This window comes from Myotis lucifugus, unplaced genomic scaffold (genome assembly GCF_000147115.1).
Source record: "Myotis lucifugus unplaced genomic scaffold, Myoluc2.0 scaffold_104, whole genome shotgun sequence".
Taxonomy (NCBI): domain Eukaryota; kingdom Metazoa; phylum Chordata; class Mammalia; order Chiroptera; family Vespertilionidae; genus Myotis; species Myotis lucifugus.
The window spans coordinates 3,659,804-3,680,479 of record NW_005871152.1 but is presented as its reverse complement, the minus strand read 5'-3'; the positions used below and the strand labels follow the sequence as shown (position 1 = coordinate 3,680,479).

At 37.2% G+C, this 20,676-nt stretch overlaps 1 protein-coding gene across 1 annotated transcript in view; it reads left to right on the top strand.

Moving 5' to 3' along the window:
* The window catches only part of SESN3 (sestrin 3), a 61,862-nt gene extending 42,925 nt beyond the window's left edge, over positions 1-18,937 (top strand). The window contains exons 6-11 of the mRNA XM_014459171.2: positions 4-129; positions 1,261-1,435; positions 6,655-6,773; positions 8,066-8,256; positions 10,487-10,631; positions 11,261-18,937. Coding sequence (XP_014314657.1) covers positions 4-129; positions 1,261-1,435; positions 6,655-6,773; positions 8,066-8,256; positions 10,487-10,631; positions 11,261-11,347 — 843 coding nt within the window. The 3' untranslated portion in view covers positions 11,348-18,937. The remainder of the gene's footprint in view (positions 1-3; positions 130-1,260; positions 1,436-6,654; positions 6,774-8,065; positions 8,257-10,486; positions 10,632-11,260) is intronic.
* Positions 18,938-20,676: the final 1,739 nt, after the last annotated feature.

Below are 20,676 nucleotides of genomic sequence, written 5' to 3'. Positions count from 1 at the left end.
ATCAATCCGGAGAGAGATCCAGAAATCTCCAATGGATTCAGGCTAATATCAGTCAACAATTTCTGTGTTTGTGACCTCGCTAATGACAACAACATAGAGAATGCATCCCTTACAGGCAACAACTTCGGGGTCAGTTTTCTCCTCTCCTTATTGTTTTGCCTTTGTAATTTCTTTCCTTTTTTTTTTTAAAAAAAAATATATATTTTATTGATTTTTTTTACAGAGAGGAAGGGAGAGGGATAGAGAGTTAGAAACATCGATGAGAGAGAAACATCGATCAGCTGCCTCCTGCACACTCCCTACTGGGGATGTGCCCGCAACCAAGGTACAGGCCCTTGACCGGACTCGAACTTGGGACCCTTTAGTCCGCAGGCTGACGCTCTATCCACTGAGTCAAACCGGTTAGGGCACCTTTGTAATTTCTAAAATTAAAAATATCTAGAGGGCCCAGCTGGTGTTGCTCAGTGGTTGAGTGTTGCCATGAACCAAGAGGTCACCGGTTCAATTCCCAGTCAGAACATATGCCTGGGTTGTGGGCTCGATTCCCAGTAGGTGGCATGCAGGAGGCAGCCAATTGATGCTGTTTCTCTCTCATCAATGTTTCTAACTCTATCCCTATCCCTTCCTTTCTCTCTAAAAATCAATAAAAACATTTAAAAAATATCTACAGAGAATTTATTCTCTGATTAAATAGGACATATGTATCCAAATATATTTATATTTGACATATTTTAGCATAATTTTTACTATAAACATGTATCCTGTATCTGAAATTCTGAATTGTCTTGAAGAGGCTTTTACAGCAAATAGATATTATTACAAATCATAAAGACTAAAAAACAAGGCTGCATTCCAGTGATCCTAGGCTTTTAATGTTAGACCCTTTGAACAGCAGATCCTAGAACAGTTTATCTTTGGTCCATAAGATGCTGGACCAACCAATAGAAAATATATCTTATGACAGAAAAATTAGAAATTTGAAGCAGCCTCACTTTAAAAAATAAACCATAATATGATTTAATATATACCAAATGCTAGAATTCTAGATCAAATATATCTCTAAACTTTCTACGGGTATATTTTATAACTGAAAATGTTTGAAGCTGTGATATGATTTTCTTTGGAGTTGGTGGAAATCCCACTCAGGAACTTAATAATAGTACTGATGCCTCTGTACACCACAAGGTGACTGTGGGAGGTAGAGATGTTTACTGGAACCACTTCTAATATTAATAACACCATCATCTTACCTGTCTCCAGATTGTAGGTTCCCTAAGTGAGCTGGAGGCCTTAATGGAAAGAATGAAAAGGCTTCAAGAAGAAAGGGAAGATGGAGACACATCTCAGGAAGAAATGACCACTCGTTTTGAGAAGGAGACAAAAGAAAGTCTTTTCGTTGTCTCTGGAGATACTTTTCATTCATTTCCTCATTCAGGTGCCTTTTTTTCACTATCTTTTAGTTGTTCTTGGAACCCTGACAGACCACCTTCAGTGTTTTCCATGTGGATTTGTAAAAATGATTGTGCTACCACGTTCCTTTTATTTCTTTCTCGTCCTCTGCGTTAATAGATGGTATACCTGACACTATTGCTTCCTCTATTATGTTGGTTCATCTCTGAATATATTTCAGATCCAGTTGGGAGGAACGCCCAACTTTGTACTTCATACTCTATCCTGGATAAAATGTAATTCAAAGCAGACCAGTAGCTTATAAAATTAGATAGAAATATTTAATTCATCCTATTTTTGTGAATTTTTTTTCATGATCAGTGAAATCCTGTTTCAATAGATAGAATTTTTTAAAAATATCTCTGCCTTTTTTGTGGGTGGAGAGTGTGTAGGAGGACTATTCTCACACTGCTGCTTTTCCAGGTTAGTTTAAAATTACATTGTACTTGCATTTGCATTTCTTTGGAGAAATCTTTGGAGTTTATAAAAACATATTATTTGGGTTATTTTCTTAGGTTGAATTTGGAGGAATTTATTCCATACTTAAAGCTAGGCTTCTTTGCTGTAGTCTTAAACATACGTTTTTATCTAATACTCTAAGAGACTTTGAAAAAGGAGGGAAACTTTTTAATTATGACTAAAAAAGATATTAAACACCATGTAGTAAGTGTTATTAAAATAGCATAGACTCAGTAGAAAGCTTAAATCCTTCAAAGTCATCCATCTACATAACATTTATTTTTAAATAGAGTTCCATTTTGGTTTAAAAGGGGGCTTCAAAATGACTAGTCTTAAGACTAGTCAGTCTCATAAGTTCTGAGAGTAATTGATTTGGCCATACTTATTTGTTAACTTTAAACATAGCATCAACCAGTAGCTCTCGGAAATTTTACCAGGAAAAATAAGAATTCCTTTTATCATTCCTCATGATGATCTTTTTTTTAAAATGAAGATTTTATCCTCAAAATTGAGTATATTAAGTACTAGTTTCTCAGAGCTTCTAATCAATATTAAATCCCCCCCAAAAAGGAAACTTGGTGTTTTAGTTATTTGTTTAATATTCGCTCTACAAACATTTACTGAGTCCCCCATATGCTCTCAGCACTGTGGCAGATAGATTTTCAGCCTACATGAGGCATGGTTCCTGCTTCCAGGGAGCTGTCATTGCTGGTGGGAAAGGGAAGTAGAGTGGAATGCGGAAGGTTTGTGAGCTCAGAAGAGGACCCTGAACCCAGCCTTAGTAGGGGGGGGAGTGTGGACAGAAGGGGTGCCCAGAGGATGACTTTCTCCAACCATTTGGCTCTAAGCTGAGTCTTAGATCTTGAGTGCAGGGATGTCAGGCAGTGGCTGGGGGACAGGGGAGTTGGTGTAAACAGCATCCACGCCTGAGCCAAGGCACGATGGTAAGGAAATAGGATGCTTGCTTCAGGAACAAATGGCCGTGTTGTTAGGACATAAATCATGAGATAGGTAATGTGACAAGGAGCTGGGTAGGTGGACAGGGTCTTATCATGGTGATTGATCTTTCTAACCTTAAGGAACAGATAAGCTGCCTTAGTTTGGACATTTGGAGTTCCTATGTGTATACAACATCCAGTCCAGGGATGTCTGCCCAGTGCTTCTCAAGCTTTGCTGTGCATGTGAGTCACTGGGGAATCTGGCTGGAGCGCAGTCAGTCTGGGCTAGGACGGGATAGGCCACACTTTCTGTCACAGCTCCAAGTGGGACTAATGCTAGTCTGCAAACACACTTGGAGTAGTAGTGTGACGATCAGGAGAGGGCTTTTAGCTCAAGATAAAGTTTTGGAAATTTTCAGCATATAATTAGGGGTTAAAATCAAAATAATTATAAAAATCATCCAGGTAGAACAAATGGGACAACGAACAATAATGAGCCTAGGGCCCTGGCTGGGTGGCTCAGCTGGTTGGAGCGTAGTCTCATACACCAAAAGGTGGCGAGTCAACCCATCGGTGTCTCTCTCTCCCTCTTTCTCCTCCTCCTTCTCCCTACCCCCATCCTTCCTTCCTCCCTTTCAAATCAATAAAAAAAATAATTATTATAATAGTAATAATGAGCCTAGAGTTAACCTTCTAAGTAAGCCAATATTTTTAAATGTAAACATTTTTATTAAAGTTACTAATATCTATTTGCTTTTAGACATTACTTTCTAAGAGCTTCTCTAAGATCACTAGAGTTTAAAAGATAGGTTTTTGTTTTTATTTTTTACTACTGAAAATCTTTCCTGGATCCCAGTTTCTATCTTCCTGGACACTTGAGCAGGACTACTGCCTTCTAAAATGAATTTTTGACTAGCAAGTCTTAGACCCTAGCCAAAAAATTGTGTTCTAATTTTAACAGAAGAGGCTGTATCATTTGTAAATCATTCAAGGAAATAAATCATTTCATTATTTACTCTTAAACAGTCCTAGTACTAAATGTGCTGGTCACACAAAGATAAGTTAGAAAAATAACTTCATACACTGGCTAATTGAGTCATTTTTATAAAGTTAGCAAAGTTTTAAAATAGAAATTTATTTTTTCCTATGCAAAATTTCTTGGTTTAAAAAAAAGTAAAAAGTAAAAAATTTCTTGGTTTAACCAGTGTGATAAAGCATTCCAGATTCTATGGGGAGATTCTAACAATAGATTTCAAATCTTTTGAAGGAAATAAATATTTAAAGTGTTATATGGGGGTGATATTCTGTAGCTTGGTAACAGTTAACTAGCTTTTATTGGGTGTTTTTTTTTTCAAGTTAGAAAGGTGTTTCGTTATTATAGCATAACGTTTTCTGTATTTTATTAATAGTTCTTAGGGGCAGAAGAGTGCAGACAAAGTTCAAAATACTATTTGTTTTCAGTTCAGACTTTGAAATACTTATTTAGGTAGGATTAAAGTGAGAGCTTTAGATTTGTTAATCACAGTACTAATTTTAATTTTTTTAAACTTTAACATCTTAAGATAAATTTAGGAAAAAGATATATGTGGTTTGAGAGATCTTTGTATATTTTTTTTCCTGTAGATAAAACTGTCTAGAAAACAGGTCTCAATTGACTCCTAATATAAAAATAAATGAATGGATAGTATTCATATGATACATTTTTATGTTATTTGGTTAGTTACTCTTCATTGTTTAAAGATGTTTAAAAGTCATATGACAGTCCAAATATGTATATGAGCAAGACAAAAACTAACGTTAAAGTCAAAAGAACCAGCTAAGTAATAGTCAACTCCAGTATTGATTTTTGTCAACTGAAACCACCAGGCTGTACAGTGTGAGGGGAAAATCACTTCAAGAGAGAAACTGTTTTACAGACTTTAGTTATCACTTACTGTGCTTGGTTTAATTTTACTTTGCACTCCACAAAACTAACTTTCATTGTGGCCTCAGCAATTGCATTTTTTTTTTGCTTTATTTTATTGATTATTATGGGATGGACAAGCTTAACCTCATTGGTAAATGTTAAGAGATAATGCATTGAAAACGCCATTTATAAAGCATTTCTATTTACCTGGAATAGAGAACTGGAGCATGAGGAGGAGGCAGCAGAGTGGTTGAGGAGTGGTCCAGGGGAGCCTGAGATTTCTCTTTAGAGCTGAAAGTCACTTTGAAGCTTTAGACCAATTTCAGTGATTTAATGTTTACAAGTTATCCATGTCATCTTAAACTAACCTACATTGTATATCTTTCTGACACTCAGTACCAACAATAGTATTCCTAACTTACACTTGGTTTACTTATGTCTTAAGTAGATATTTCTTTTACTATTAATGAAACAAAGAAAAAATAAATAACAGGTACATAGCATAGTATCTGCTATAGAGTAAGTACTCAACAATGCCAGTCTTCATTGGTGTAATTAAGGAGTTAGGTAAGAATTTCAGTAAAATATTTCCTAGGTTGGGTAGTCTGGGCACTTGATCTTTCTTGCCTTATTATCAAGCACTCTAATTAGTCCCTGCTAATGACCCAAGGAAGGTCAAAACTTGTTGGAAAAGAATACTTATTGTGAGGCTTTTCATGAAATAACAAAGATTAAATAAAGATAATGAAGGTACTACTAGTTTACCAGGTCTTCAGATGAATTACTATAATTGCACTTATTTTTTAAGCCTATCAACACTGTCCATTAGTTTTTATTATGCCATAAAATTGTTTTAACTATTTAATATATATTTATTTATTAAATATTTAATGTATTTAATATTAATTAAAATACTAAGAAAATATTGTTCTTTGTGTGGAAGGAGCTAGTTTTTTCATTTATTTTTTAAAATATATGTTTATTTTTTATAACAGAAGGTAGTAAATAAAGGTTGTTCATTTCCTTTTAGTGGTTGAAATCAGGGAAAAATGATTATAAAGATTAACCTAAAAAAGTTAGTTAAAAGATAATTATCTTTAAATTAAATTAACATGCATTGGGTTTTTACAATTTCTCAGTGGTGAATTTTTAATATTATCAAGAATGCAGAAATTATTGTAGTCTTCCTATCTTCCTTAATGCCACTTTGATAGTATTCCATTCACAGTCTCATTAGCATATTGTTTACTCCATATGTTGTATACCTTTTCTTTTCATGTGCACAGAAAAGCACAATATCTTAGGTGTAGAACTCAATGAATTTTCCCAAACAGAACCCTCCTGTTTAACTGACAGCAGATCAACTAAGAATAATAGTGACTCCTGAAAGTCCACTTTCCTCGCTGTTCCCAGTCCTTCTCTTTATTATGCCTCTTGGTAAACTAAAAATGAACTCATTTTCCCTGTGAATCCAGATGAAACACCATCTATCTAATTTTAATAAAATCTCTCTTAACATTCCGCTCACTTAAAGTGCTCTTTACCTTCACCTCTTCTCTTTCCCCACATCCCACTTCATCCCCAGAAAGAACAAAAGTTTAAGCATTTTAACCAGAGGCCTGGCTATCTTCCTTGTCTAAATGTACTACTACTATTTAGGTATTTTAATTTCATCAATTTTTTGACTGAGTAATAACTATAGTTAAATGCTAAGATGGCCAAGATTTGGTAATGAAATTGTATTCGAAACTTCAGTAGTAGATATTTTATTTGAATTTAAGCCAGGTAGTCAGTATTGTCACTTTGGAAATCCATGGAGAAGCTAAAACGTGGAGGAAAATGGAGGGGTTTCATTGTTCTAACTAAGTGGTTTCCCTAACACTAGATTGTTATTGTTCTTAGATTTTGAGGATGACATGATTATAACATGTGATGTCTCCCGATATATTGAAGACCCCGGTTTTGGGTATGAAGACTTTGCTAGACGAGGAGAAGAGCATTTGCCAACATTCCGAGCTCAGGTATGAGATATCTGTATTTCAGATAAAATAGAGAATAAATACTGTTATTTTTAACTGTGACATGTTGAAATGTAAATAATTTGACTTCTAAAGAAATTAACAGGTCATTTTGATAGAGTCTGTAAATCATTTTATTTAATCTTGTCTTCTGCCTAGTTTAATTTGATGTCTTAATAGGTAGATTATTATTTCAACACAAGAGGCCCGGTGCATGAAATTCATGAATGGGGGGGTCCCTCAGCCCGGCCTGTAATGACGCCAGCGTCCCTCGCCCCGGCCTCTGGCCGGAGGCCCCTCCTTTCCCTCTGCGCGGCCAGGGCGTGGACGCTGGGCTTGCATTGCCGGGGCGACATGGCCAGCGTCCCACCCTGGCCACTATGAGTGTCGCCATCTTTGTTGTGGCATGATAGTTAATTTACATATTACTCTTTTATTACATAGGATTTTCCCAGCTAAGAAGGCAAAAGGGAAAGGTTTTCTTCAATTACTGCATTATTACATTGTAGTTGTATAATATTCATGCCATTTTGGGGGGAGGGGCATAGCAGAGAAGAAACCCAGTGATGTATTATATCACATTTATAATAAAAAGACATTTTGTAATATGATCCTAAATCGGTAGCTAATGGCTTCAGAGTTATCCCCTCCCCACCCCTAGAAAAAACAGTCACAATAATGATGTGACTCCTAAAGTGGGTGCAAATTTGAATTAAGACAAACTCCATTGTGCCTATTTCAGATGATCTGCTAATTGTCCATGTCATTGAATAGGTTTGGTTACATAGGAATAGTCCAAGATCTTCTGGGGTTCTTTCAGATAAGGGCGTAGTTTGCATAGCATTTGACCACAGGAAGTAGCCAGTTTATCACCAACATGCTACACCCTGAACCCCACTGAGGAAATAGCATGGCACTCCAATCTACAAACTGATGTGAAGGCTTTTTAGCAAAGCTACAAACTTAGAAATAAATTTGAATATCTTCATTTACTTGCTGAAGTAGTTATAGTTAATAAAAACCTACAGCAGTGATTCCCAAAGTGGGCGCTACCGCCCCCTGGTGGGCGCTGCAGCGATCCAGGGGGGCAGTGATGGCCACAGGCGCATTTGGGGGCATATATCTTTCTGTTTAATTGCTATTAAAATTTTTAAAAAATTAATTTCCAGGGGGCGCTGAGTAATATTTTTTCTGGAAAGGGGGCGGTAGGCCAAATAAGTTTGGGAACCACTGACCTAGAGTTTACTTAGATGAAGAATGCCCATTTTGTAAGTGTATACATTTTACTCTTTTAGGACTATACCTGGGAAAACCATGGGTTCTCCCTGGTGAACAGACTTTATTCTGACATTGGACATCTTCTTGATGAAAAGTTTCGCATGGTCTACAGTCTCACCTATAACACTATGGCCACCCATGAAGATGTCGACACAACCATGCTGCGCAGAGCTTTATTTAACTATGTCCACTGTATGTTTGGAATCAGGTATGCTCGTTGTGGAGACGGGTTTACACATTTCTAAAAGAAAATTCTGACACTAGCCTTACTCCTGTCCTGTTTAGGAGTATGTATTTTGCGGAGAAAATGTTACATGTGGACTTCTGATTTTGGAAAATTAATTCCATTTTATAGAAAAGCATTTTTCTATGGTTAACTGTTGTGAATATTAATATGCATATGTAATACAGTAGTAACAATTTACTAACGAGGGAAGAAAATACCAGGAATCATTGGAGATAGGATAAAATCAGACTCAGTTTGAGAATCCTTCCTGGAAGAAATAGCAGTTAAAACCATATATTGTATTCCTTTAGATCACTTTAATAAATGCTGGTTGGTTGGTTAGTTAGTTAGTTAGCTTGAATGAATGATAATTAGGTTATAAGTAAAACTAGAATAGATTCTTCTCTCATAAAGCTTGCATAAGTTCACATAAAAACACTGAAAGAAAACTGTCAGTCAATGTAAATTAATAGCCTCTAAATTTTTTAAAGATTAGCATTGAGAGGACAGTGAATAAATGAGATTGAATAGTCTAATCATGGTGTAATCAGGAAAGCTTTTTTTTTTTTTAATGTGCCCCTTTGAGCTGTTTTTTGAGCCTTTATGGAGATAGATCTGTAGAAAAAGAAATCCCCAGATGTGGATGCATTCAGTTTGACTCTGTACTATGTTTTTTCAGATATAGTATCAGAAAGTCTCTGTGAAGTGGAATTAGAGTTTAAGTGAAGTAGTTTCTATAATTTTAATGTAAAAAAAATTTTTTCTGAAAAATCAACATTCTACCTAGAAGACACTATTATGATGATAAATAGTAATTGCTATTTACCCACTTACCATCCTAGACAATAAGTTATCACAGAATCATTACATTTTAAAACAGATATTATACCTACCTAATTAAGAAAAATAAACAGCAACAGAATTTAATTCAGTTGTGATAAATGTTTATTCGTGACAATAAATAACAAATGTTATGGTGACTTTATCTGTGAGATGCTACTAAATAAAGCTTATATAAAATTCTTGAGATACTATTTTTTAAGCATTGTGTTTGGGTTAAATATTAACTGAAAATATAGACCAGAAATTCTACAAACCCCACTGCATTTACCCTCCTGTCTGCTTCTGTGCCTACTTCTTCTGGCTCCTCTTATTGTGGATGAACTATCTATGCTCCTATGCCCTTGGGCACAAAGTCCCATCTCCTCTCTTCTTCTAAAGATCTTTATTCTAGCAATCTCCCCTCTCCTGCGTGATCACCTTTACTCTCGCTATTGGGTCTTTCCCATCTGTATATAAACATGCATTTCTCTCATCTGTAAACAGATTCTTTTTTAAAATATGATTTTATTGATTTTTAGAGAGAAATGAAGGGAGAGGGATAGAGATAGAAACTTGGATGAGAGAGGAACAGCATTGATCTGCTGCCTTCTGCACACCCCCTACCGAGGATCAAGCTTGCAAACTAGGCATGTGCTCTGATGGGGAATTGAACCAGAAACTTCTTGGTTCCTGGGTCTACGCTCAACCACTGAACCACATTGGCTGGGCTGAACAGATTCTTTTTCTTCATCATGCTTTTCCCTCTGACTATTGCCTCATTTTTCTGCTCCTGTGCACAGCAAATCTCTTTGGTAGTATATTTACTATCACCATTTTCTTAACTCTCATTCTCTCTTGAAACCACTCTCTAATTGAGGTTGCCAGTGACCTCTGTACATGCTACTTTGGTGGTCAGTTTCCAGTTATTATCTTATTTGAGTCGTTACTCCTTCTTCCTTGAAACACTTGACTCCTACTTAGGGCTTTATACTTGCTCCTGGTCTTTGCTCAGATGTTGACCTCTCAGAGAGGCCTTCCTATCTAAAACCACAGTTCCTCTCCTAGCCCCCAGTTTCACTTTATCTCCATAGCAGTTCTCACCGTCTGACATACTATGTTTATCTTTTTAATTTTTTTTTTTGCTCCAATAGAATTTAAATTCTACAAGACTGTGGGTTTTTGTCTATTTTGTTCATTTGCGTATCACCAGTGCCTAGAAGAGTACATGGAAAGCACATGGCACATAATGGGCACTCAATAAATATTTTTAGATGAATTTAATTAATGAGCTTTTGGTATTTAAATTACTGGACAATAAATGTCTCTATTACAGCTTTAGAAATCAGAAATTGTGATTTTGTCATTATAAAGCTGTTGTCATTACTCATAGGTATGATGACTATGATTACGGAGAAGTTAATCAATTACTTGAACGAAGCCTGAAGGTTTACATTAAGACAGTGACCTGCTATCCTGAGAGAACTACCAAGCGCATGTATGATAGTTACTGGCGTCAGTTCAAACACTCAGAAAAGGTGTGTTTCATGACTAAACATTATACCATAGATAGATGTTCAATATAAGAAGTAATGATTATGAAAATATTAATAAATTAGTGCCATTATAGAAATGGAAGTGGCATAATCTAGCCAACATTTTTTAAAATATATTTTTAGCCTTAGTCTGTTTGCTCAGTGGATAGCGCGATGGCCTGCAGACTGAAGAGTCCCAGGTTCGATTCCAGTCAAGGGCACATATCCAGGTTGGGAGCTTGATCCCTGAGGAAGGGAGAGGGAGAGAGAGAAAAAAACATCAATGATGAGAGAGAATCATTGATTGGCTGCCCCCTGCACGCCCTCTACTGGGGATCCAGCCCGCAACCTGGGCATGTGCCCTGACCGGAAATCAAGCTGGTGACCTCTTGGTGGATAGGATTGTACTCAATCCACTAAGTGACACCAGCCGGGCACAAGAGCCATTTTTTATAAACAGTTTTCTTGTGAGTTTCACATCATGTGCATGTATAGCAATGCCCAGGCCTGTATGTTTGTATATGAGTCTTTATACACAAGAAAACCTTTGTGAATGCCTGCTCTATGAAAAAAGTTTAAAGTTTATCAGTTGTTTATAATTGTCATTGAATTGATAACATTTTCATTTCCAGGTTCACGTCAATTTACTGTTAATGGAAGCACGGATGCAAGCTGAACTTCTGTATGCTCTTCGTGCCATAACTCGGCATTTGACCTGAAGCCTCACCCAGGGAAAATGTCAGATGTGTGTAAAGACCTTTTCACATAAGATATATACATCAGAAGCTGTTTGTGATGTAGCATCAAAAGTTATTCAATTCTCTGTGTCAAAGTTTAGCCGTTTTTGGGGGCGGCTGTAATGTGCAATGATGTGTTTTCTTTTTCTTGATGCTTAACATTACTAACAATTGCGAAAATAATACTGAGGAGCACTACTTTGCATTGTTTATAGTTGGAGTTTTGGAAACTGATCATAAATCATGAACCTGGTTTGTTAATGCTTAACTTCAGCGCTTTGGGGTTTGTGTGTATGTGTATTTCTCTCCCCACCTTTTTTTGTTGTCGTTAAATAAGGAAAAGCGCTTACAATCTGCTCAAGCAATTGTTTATTCAGATATTGGAATTCAGCAAAGAATAACCTCCTCTGGCCACTCCACTTTTCATGGTGTGTCCTAAATCTGGCGGAGGAAAAGCATGCGCCGTTGAACTAAGCTGCTCACAGGACACAGCCCCGTGTCCCCAGGAGATTATTGTCAGGCACTGTTTGGTTTTTTTGTTTGTTTTTGTTTTTTTACTGCTATTGGCGATAACGTGAAATGTGATACAGCCATTGTCCATAATTTAATGTGAAATTAATCATGATGAATTCTATAGCATGCTACTGAAATGCCAAATTCAGCTATTTCCTTTCTCTTCTGAAACAGAAGTTTCAGTTTTCCATATCAGATGTGTATATTAAAGGTGGAATTATACACAATCCTTCCTATCACTGACAGTAATCCTCCGTCATCTTCAGTTATCAGTGCTCACAGTGCTGCTTATAGTTCATTTAGTTGGCACATGTAATCTTGTACCCACACTAGGCTGACCAAAAATTTTGTTTGCACATTTTTCTTTTCTCATAGTGTTTGCTATATTGCAGTACACAGAAGAAGGTTACTATACCTATATTTTTTTCCTGTTAGGTTTTTAGAACTTATTTTCCATGATTTTTCTTATAATAGGTTAAACGGTTTATTATTCAAAGGTAAAAATTGTGTTTCTATGCATTAATGTGAATGAACAACAACAACAACAGAAAGAGTGCAATATGTTAAAGAAACATACTAAACTTCCCCCCTGTTATGTCACTGCAGAAGTGTCCTTTAAGACAGAGCCATAAAGAAATTTGGTTCAGATTTCTTTATTGCACAAGGCTTTCCCCTTACTGGGGTTGACAGTGTTCCTTTCATAAAGCCAAAGCACCCCCTTCCCCAGAAAAATCTCTTTGGACGACGAGTTTAAAAATAATGAACAAGTCTTGGAGGAATATAAGCATCCAAAAAGTCACATTATTGCATTGGTTTATGTTGCTTGATTAGACTATCTTCACAGAGCACAACATTATGTGTTTATAGCTTTAATTTGTGTTACGTTAATGAACCAGCGAAGTGCCTAAAGAGATGCTTACAGCCATCCGGTGGGACACAACTGCACGGCTTAAACACTTTGTGGTTAATTAATGGTGACTTGAATTGTACACCAACATGCTAATTTTTAAAAGCAGATCAATTTTTTCCTAGTAAATAATAGTAAATAGTTAAAATTTTTGTTAGATTTCCCACAAAGATTTCATTTTAGACTTATTTGTTATATAGGACTTACTTTTTTCCCCCTCTCATGAAAGAATAGTGGGCTAGTGTTTTGTTTAATAATCCCCCCCCTTCCATTTATCATCCTTTTCTGGTACAATGCAGTAGGTTGCTTTCTTTTAGATTTTGTTCCAGATGAGAAAATAGAAAGATGACTGTGAGCCCAGTAACATAAGGCAGTTCTGCATTTTTGGATTCCAGGATCTTCTTTGAAAACTTCCATGTGAGGAAAAAATAACGAATTTTTTAAAGACGAGGGTGGTTTATTTAAAGAGATTACTCAAAGAACTTGTGCCAGGTTTCTTCTGTTTTGTTTATTGATATACCATATATTGGCTTTATTCAATATCACATTATATAGATATGTATTTTAAAAGTATATAGGAGAATGGCAAAGCCTAGACGACAACATTAATGTCCATTTAACTTTCCAAACTTTAGAAAACTTTCAAGTTGAGGATCTCTTTTATTCTTGACATTTGTTTTTTTAATAGGAGTCCTTCAGTTAATAAATAGCCCTATGTTTGTGCAGGGGACCTCTATTACAGGAGGAAGATGATTGTTATATATTGAAAAGGAAGAGAAATTCTCAGAGAACACCATATGAGCTTTAGACCAAAAGAGGAAACAAGGCTTAAGTAACTAAAATGGCCACTTCATTTTTGTTTTTTGCTTTTTTCCCCTCAGAAATGTAAGTAGTTGGAGTTTGGGTTACGGAAATTTAGTGCCTTTCCTAGATCTCTTTCCTAGCAAGGTTTCTTTCCTCAGCATTGATCCATCTCGTCAGTAATCAGGAAAATAAGTTGGCTTGGAACTATAAACAGAAACAAAACCATCTATTTATGAACCTCAGTGAACCAGCCTAGAGAAGGTGACCTCTGGAGGTGCCTGATTAAGCACCTACTCAGATGCATGCGCAGCATTCCAGGTTGTGGATACCATTTTACAGCGAGCTTGCTGTGGACTTTATCTAATGCAGACTTGAAATTCCGATGCGGTTTTCCAGGGTGGTATTTTTTCAGAGTATTGAATTTACTATGTAGTAATTTATAGTATAGCTTTTTATATTAAAATGTGATATTTTTAAAAGAGCTATCTGGTTCAATTGGTGAAGTGATGTGGTTATACGAGACTCTAACCTATCCCATGGGCTCACATCGTGCCAAACTTTAAATGTACAAGTGTACGTGGAAAAAAAAGCACATGCGAATGTGAATTCTCTACCTTCGTAGCTTATTATGTTAAAGTTAGTTTAGTCACCCACTGATGTAAACGCTTGATCAATGTCGATTTACTTTGAATTTCAAGTTTTCCAGCTTCCGTTGCAATTCTTCCTTTCTCAGATCCCCTTAAGAAATATCTAAATACTCTGCCATCTGAAAGTGAATCTGTCCTTTAGCCCGATCCCTTGACCACAGCAGTGGCCTCATGGGATTCTTGAGATTAGGCCTTCTCGGCCAGACTCATAATATGTAGAGGAAAAGAGGCTTTTACCTTCCTCACCTTTTTGAACTAAGTATATTGTCTTAGTCTGGGAAGGATCTTTGTCTCATTTGGGGTACTTTTAAAATAAAAGATGGCCAGTGTGGAATCTGGGGCATGGCCTTGGCCTTTAATCATGGCTTCAAACCCAAATAATAGCCAAGCTTCACAGGGCTGTTTTAGAACAGAAAACTCAATGTAAGCTTTATATCAAAATTCTATTTGAACCAGAACCCCTATTTTAATTGTGTTACAGTCTCCTAAAATTTTTCAGTGCTTCTAAAAGCTAACTAACATTATTTCAGAACTGTTTTTCCTTTTCCACCTTACAGAGTTTTTTTTAATCCAAAAACTTAGATTTTTATGCCACAGCAAAACAAAATTAATCAACAAACAAAGATCTGTGCTTAAAAATAGTTCTCCACTGTAGTACAGAGTGCATGCATATATGACGGTAACATTCTTTTAAACTCTAAGGAAATTCATCAGGGAGAAATAAATAAGTTTCAGTGCATATTATAAAAATGATCTGCACTGTACTAGTAGAAAGAGGTTTTTGTGTTGTTTTATGTTGTGTTTAAAGACAATTCTGATTTATTCCTCCAGAAAGCAAGACCTTAAACTCTTTATCTAATAGGACTTTTTCTTTTTATGCAAATAGATGGTCTTACACAGAATAAACTTATGCAACCATAATGTTATATAAATAGTATATGAAATGTTCTTAGGATAATTGAACAGCAAATGGAAACACATATGGTTATACTGTTCAGATCAAGTTTTAAGTTAGCTAATCTGTACAATCAGAGCCTATTCTAGGTGGATGTCATCATAAACTGTGTTTCCCTATAATATCCCTCTGGAGACTGAGAATCAAAATAAGTAGTCTTTCCTCGAAGCAGTACTGTAACATGAATGTATTCATCTCAGTCAACAGAACTTACATGCCCCCTGTATGTGGAGCTTATTTTCATGCTAATGTGGCTTAGTTAGCAGTGTCTGCTCAGGTGAGACCTAGAACAAAAACAGCAGGGATGAAATGGATCATCAGAGGTAGAGGTATATGTCAAGGCAGAGCCTGGTGAGGAAGGAAAAGGTTTTCAAAGAACACATGGAACATAATTCCGAGACAGTGGCTGTCCTCAGCATCATACACTTATTATAAAGGACATTTCCCATCGTGGGAGCTCCTGCCTGCATTCCATCCACCCTTCCCGCCTGCTTTCTCTTCCTCCAAGTGCCTCAACCTCTACCCGCTCCCTCTCCTCCCCTTCCCTCAGCCCATCTTGATCTGAATGCCTTGTCACACTACAAACCAAACATCACCAGCCACCTGCTGATAGTCACCAGCATTTACTTTACGGAGTCATTTTTTTCTCCATTGTCCCAACTCCTTCTAAATTCCACAGCCATCCAGCTATATTTTGGCTAATCCTTGCCCCAGATGCCCTACCAGATATTACGCAGCACCAAGTGTAATCCTGTCCATCCCAGACTGTTCCACCTTTCCCAGCTGCCAAAATGTCTTGCTCTCCTCTACCTCATCCCCAAAGAGCCTGTAAATTCAGAGTATCCAACCTTTTCATGGATTCACTCTCTGTTGTTCAGTAATACTACTTCCATAGTTTAAATAAATCATAGCAGATTTTTGCCTTCTAACAAAGTAGGAATCTTTATATTTATACATGATACAGAAAGTGAACTATTTCTACCATGCAGAATTTAGCACTTAACAGGACTTTAAAGTGATTGAATTGCCATTCTACCCTGGATCTGTATTAGGTAGTTAATACTGGTATTAGTCCAAGTTATTTGAATGTGAAGTTAAAGTTCCCCAGGAGTCCAGACGGATCTGTACCCCTTCTGTGAAACGGGGTTTCTGGCATACAGATGGGCGGTGTTTCAGATCACTGGTTTTATTTGGTGGTACCTGAGCCTTGGAACACATGTCTGGCAAGAGGATATCTGATAAAAGATGGCTAGGTGGTCCTGTTGGATCCCGGAAGCCCACTTGATCATAATATGTTTAAAATGCCACAAACTAGGCTGCATGAGGGTTTGATGAAGCTTTCCTGGGTTAGACTAAGCTTCTCACCCCCATGCCGACCCTGTTGTTCTCTTGGGAGGGACGTCCTCTGGGATGGAGAGGGAATGCATTGCCTTTGTCATCTGTATTTTCTGGCTGCACTTCGGTACATCCAGACAGTATCTGTGAGGAGCAGGAAATGCAGAGGAGGAAGACGCAACAGTTCTTCCTCTCCCGCCAGTGTGTACTCGTGTCATCACAGAGGAAAACTTGTCAGGTTTCTAACATGGGGTGGGTTTGTCTATCGATGGTTGTCTGGCCTGGGGACGAACGAACCACCTGTTTGAAAGTATCGATTATTAAGATCAATGGTGGCATCTGGATGCTGTCCACTCCCATTCATGAGCAACCCAACCTGACAGCAGAGTCTAGTCAATGCCTTTAAGGGCCCAGGAATGAATCAATGCCTAGCTAAGGAATGAGACAGTAATGGAGACTTAAGGAATGGTTTTTATTAAATCGTATGTCATGAAGTATTTGTTCCAGCTTTAAATTCATCATGGCTGCACCACCATGAAGTATAGAATTGAAAAAAGGAGATGAGAAGTGGGGGGAAGGAAGACTATCTGATTCTTTGCAGTGCTTGTGGAAATTTCTGGGAAAATGAAATGCATACTATAAAATAGCCTTTAGAACAAACACCCCATTTTATAGCTCATAGGACAGTATCAAATATTAGTAAGCTTAAATGTGACAAATAAAACTCTTGGTATATAAATTTGCAAAAACAGTCTCTTCTCTTCCACCCCTCAATTTAACCTCTTAAAAGCGAATGTATGAATCCTGGTTAGCTAGATGTATCCATCATGACACCGAATGAAATGGATTGTACATCTCTTTCTTAATCAGTCTTCACAAATTTTCCAACTGGCTTCTAAGTCTGATATGGAAGGATCAAAATGTAGGCTAAAGGAAACATATCAATTTGTAATAGGGAGGCTGTTTTCTCCTGTCTGAATTTTACTGCTTCTCTAAAATAAAATGCAAGAGTTAAATGGTACCCTTGTTCCTCAAGGAACATTATCCAAACTCTATCTAATGCAGATATTTCCTTTGCATTGATATATCTTCCCTGGAAAGAAAATACAATTTTTCCCTCCCTCTTCCTCTTCACATTTACTCTTCTCAACCTAAGACAGGAGAGACAGAAAAGGCAAACCACAGCCAGTGTGGCATCTTTGTGCTACAAGAACAGTGACATCACAGGCACAGTCTGAGCAAGGTCAAAAAGGACCCTGTCAGGTCGACATGGAACATGGCCTTGCTACTTGGATTAGCTCCTTCAAACCTGAAAATACCTTTTCTGGTCATGGAAGAACTGGATGTATCCTTTAGCTTATGAAATAGGATTTGAACTTGAAATCTTTTTTTTAAAATCCTGATTTTGCAGGGCAGCTACAAGATGAATGTATATATTAAGACTTTGTAGCTGAATTGCACATGAAATCAGATTGCCAACTTCTTGACTTTCAAATTTAGACTTCATTTTATCCTTAAGTTGTGAGCGATATATGTAGCATGCTGTGAAATGTCTATTATAGTTCTTTAATTCATCAGTATTAATACAGAATTATCTTTTGCGTTCCTTGGTACTTTTTATTCAATGTAATCAGAAGCTGTGATGTTTTGCCTTTGTAGTCCTGTGCTTTGTTACTGTAATGTTTTTTTACGAAGCACGTGACTTTGGACTATTGTGAGGCAGATGATCTTAAGACTGCTATATATATATCAGTCTCTTACTATATAAGGTTTTCCATTAGAATAAGCTTTTATCAAATAGATCATTGATGAAATTTAGGATTTACACAATTTGCATTGTCAAATGACAGTCTTATATTTATAGTTTCAATTCCAAAAATAGCAAACTTGATAAACAGCCACTTTAAACGTGTTCTGGTGAACCAGACCCTGCTGTAGATGTAGTCTGAGGTAGTTACCCATATAAACCTTCTCCACTGTTATACCCTCCACATGAGTCAGCAGTTAAGGAGATTATAGAACCCATGAAAGCTTTTTGTATGTATAACTAGGTTTTATTTTTCTTATGTTGCTGATTTTACAACTCTGACTAAAGCTGACCTGAATGGATCAGTGTATGTGTAATATTCTAGTGCTTTAAATGCCTTTTTTTTTTTGGAGGGATGGGTAATATTATTTGAACAGATGCAGAAGGAACTGTTAGTGAGTCAAGACAAACACATTTGAAATAAAGGAACTGTGTATTAACATGTTAACAATTCATAACTGCACTTTTTATGACATTTTGAAAATCTATTTATAGGTACAGAACAATGGGTTTTGTTAAACTGTATCACATTTATACTTGCAAAAATTTATTTCATTGTTATTAGTAGGAATTTTATTGGTTCAATAAAATTGGCAAAACTGAACCCCGATTATTTGCTCTTTCTTATATATTTATATACATATTTATACTTACTCTGGAGTAGCATTCTTGCCCAGGTTTGTTTCTGCTTGAGTGTAGACACATGGATTCTAAAAGACATCAGAATCATAAGAGTCACTTTTCACCTTATTTCTTTCTGACCCACAATTTTCTCATGACATTTCTTACATTCACTCAATATTACATTAGTAGACTATTGCAATAGTATAAATTGGGCAAAATATATAGTTATTCTTACCTTTTAAAATATCAGTTGTGAACTCAGCAAGAGACAAATTAATTTCTGTATTATCTCGTTACTAAAATAATAAAGAAGTGATAGCATTTTATAAGAAATTGAGACATAAGAGAACTTTGTTTGCCCGAGCGCTGGCACCTGGAATGGGCTCGGGGAAGATTTGTGCTCCGGTCTTTGTGTTACCGCCTTTCACACTGAACTTCATTACCTCAGGTCAGCCCAAGTGGCTTGCTTAATGATCTAAATGACCATGCTGTCAGCGTGACATTTTACTGCCAGCCAGAAGTTAGATAACGTTCCTCTCTGGATAACATGCAACTTTTACAGCTTTAGACTATTCATTTTTCCCCTCCAGTCCCGAATGGGCCCTTTGACTTAGAACAGCGGTTCTCAACCTGTGGGTCGCGACCCCTTTGGGGGTCGAACGACCCTTTCACAGGGGTCGCCTAAGACCATTGGAAAACACATATATAATTACATATTTTTGGGATTAATCACTATGCTTTAATTCAAGTTGTAACAATGAAAATACATCCTGCATATCAGATATTTACAATTCATAACAATAGCAAAATTAGTTATGAAGTAGCAACGAAAATAATTTTATGGTTGGGGGTCACCACAACATGAGGAACTGTATTAAAGGGTCGTGGCATTAGGAAGGTTGAGAACCACTGATTTAGAAGAAGGTACCACAGGGGAAGGTGCACAGACCAATGTAGACAAGCGGTACCTGTCCATTTAAAGGTTGACCATTTCTCCCAACACAAAGCCTGATGCTAAGAAGACTCGGGAAAGCTTGCAACTACTGCGTGTTATTTTTAGGACATTCTGCTGTGTGGTGGAAGTTACAATTCCAAGTCATAGTTTCTTATGCATGTAACTTTCTGTGAGTTGAGAAGAAAGTCAGCCTCAGAGACTGTCTCTTCTCCCAGGATCACATACTTCACATTTCAAAATGCAGGTAAGCCCAAGCCTTTCCATAGAACTCTTTAAGAGGACAGTGAGGCAAGAATTCTTAATACTCCCTCCTATACTGGCCTGCTCCCAAAATAAACGTAAAGAAATCATCCATCTTTACATCAAGGTGAAATTCAGAGAAGCCTCCGGGTTGCAGTACTTTTCACCTTCGTTTTGCGGAAGTGGTGCATGCCTCTCATACCCCACTCTGCAGTCACCATGGCCCCTCTAACTCCCTCCCGTCCTGCTGCTGCGGCCACCAGGCCCATGCCGGCTGCGGCCAGGTGTTCACAGGTTCAGTGGGAAAGTACCTTCGGTGGCCCGGGGCTGCTGGAGTCTGGCAGGATGCCAGAGGGAACTGCCTCTGAGCTGAGTGTGCACAACCAGAAGTGCAGAGAGTTCATGGTTAACCCAGGAGCAGTGATGACTGGAGACAATGCGTGAATGCTCCCTCCTTTCATTTCTCCAGGCCACTATTTGGAGACTCTGAGGGCCTGGTGGAGTTGAGTACCAGGCCAGCTCTA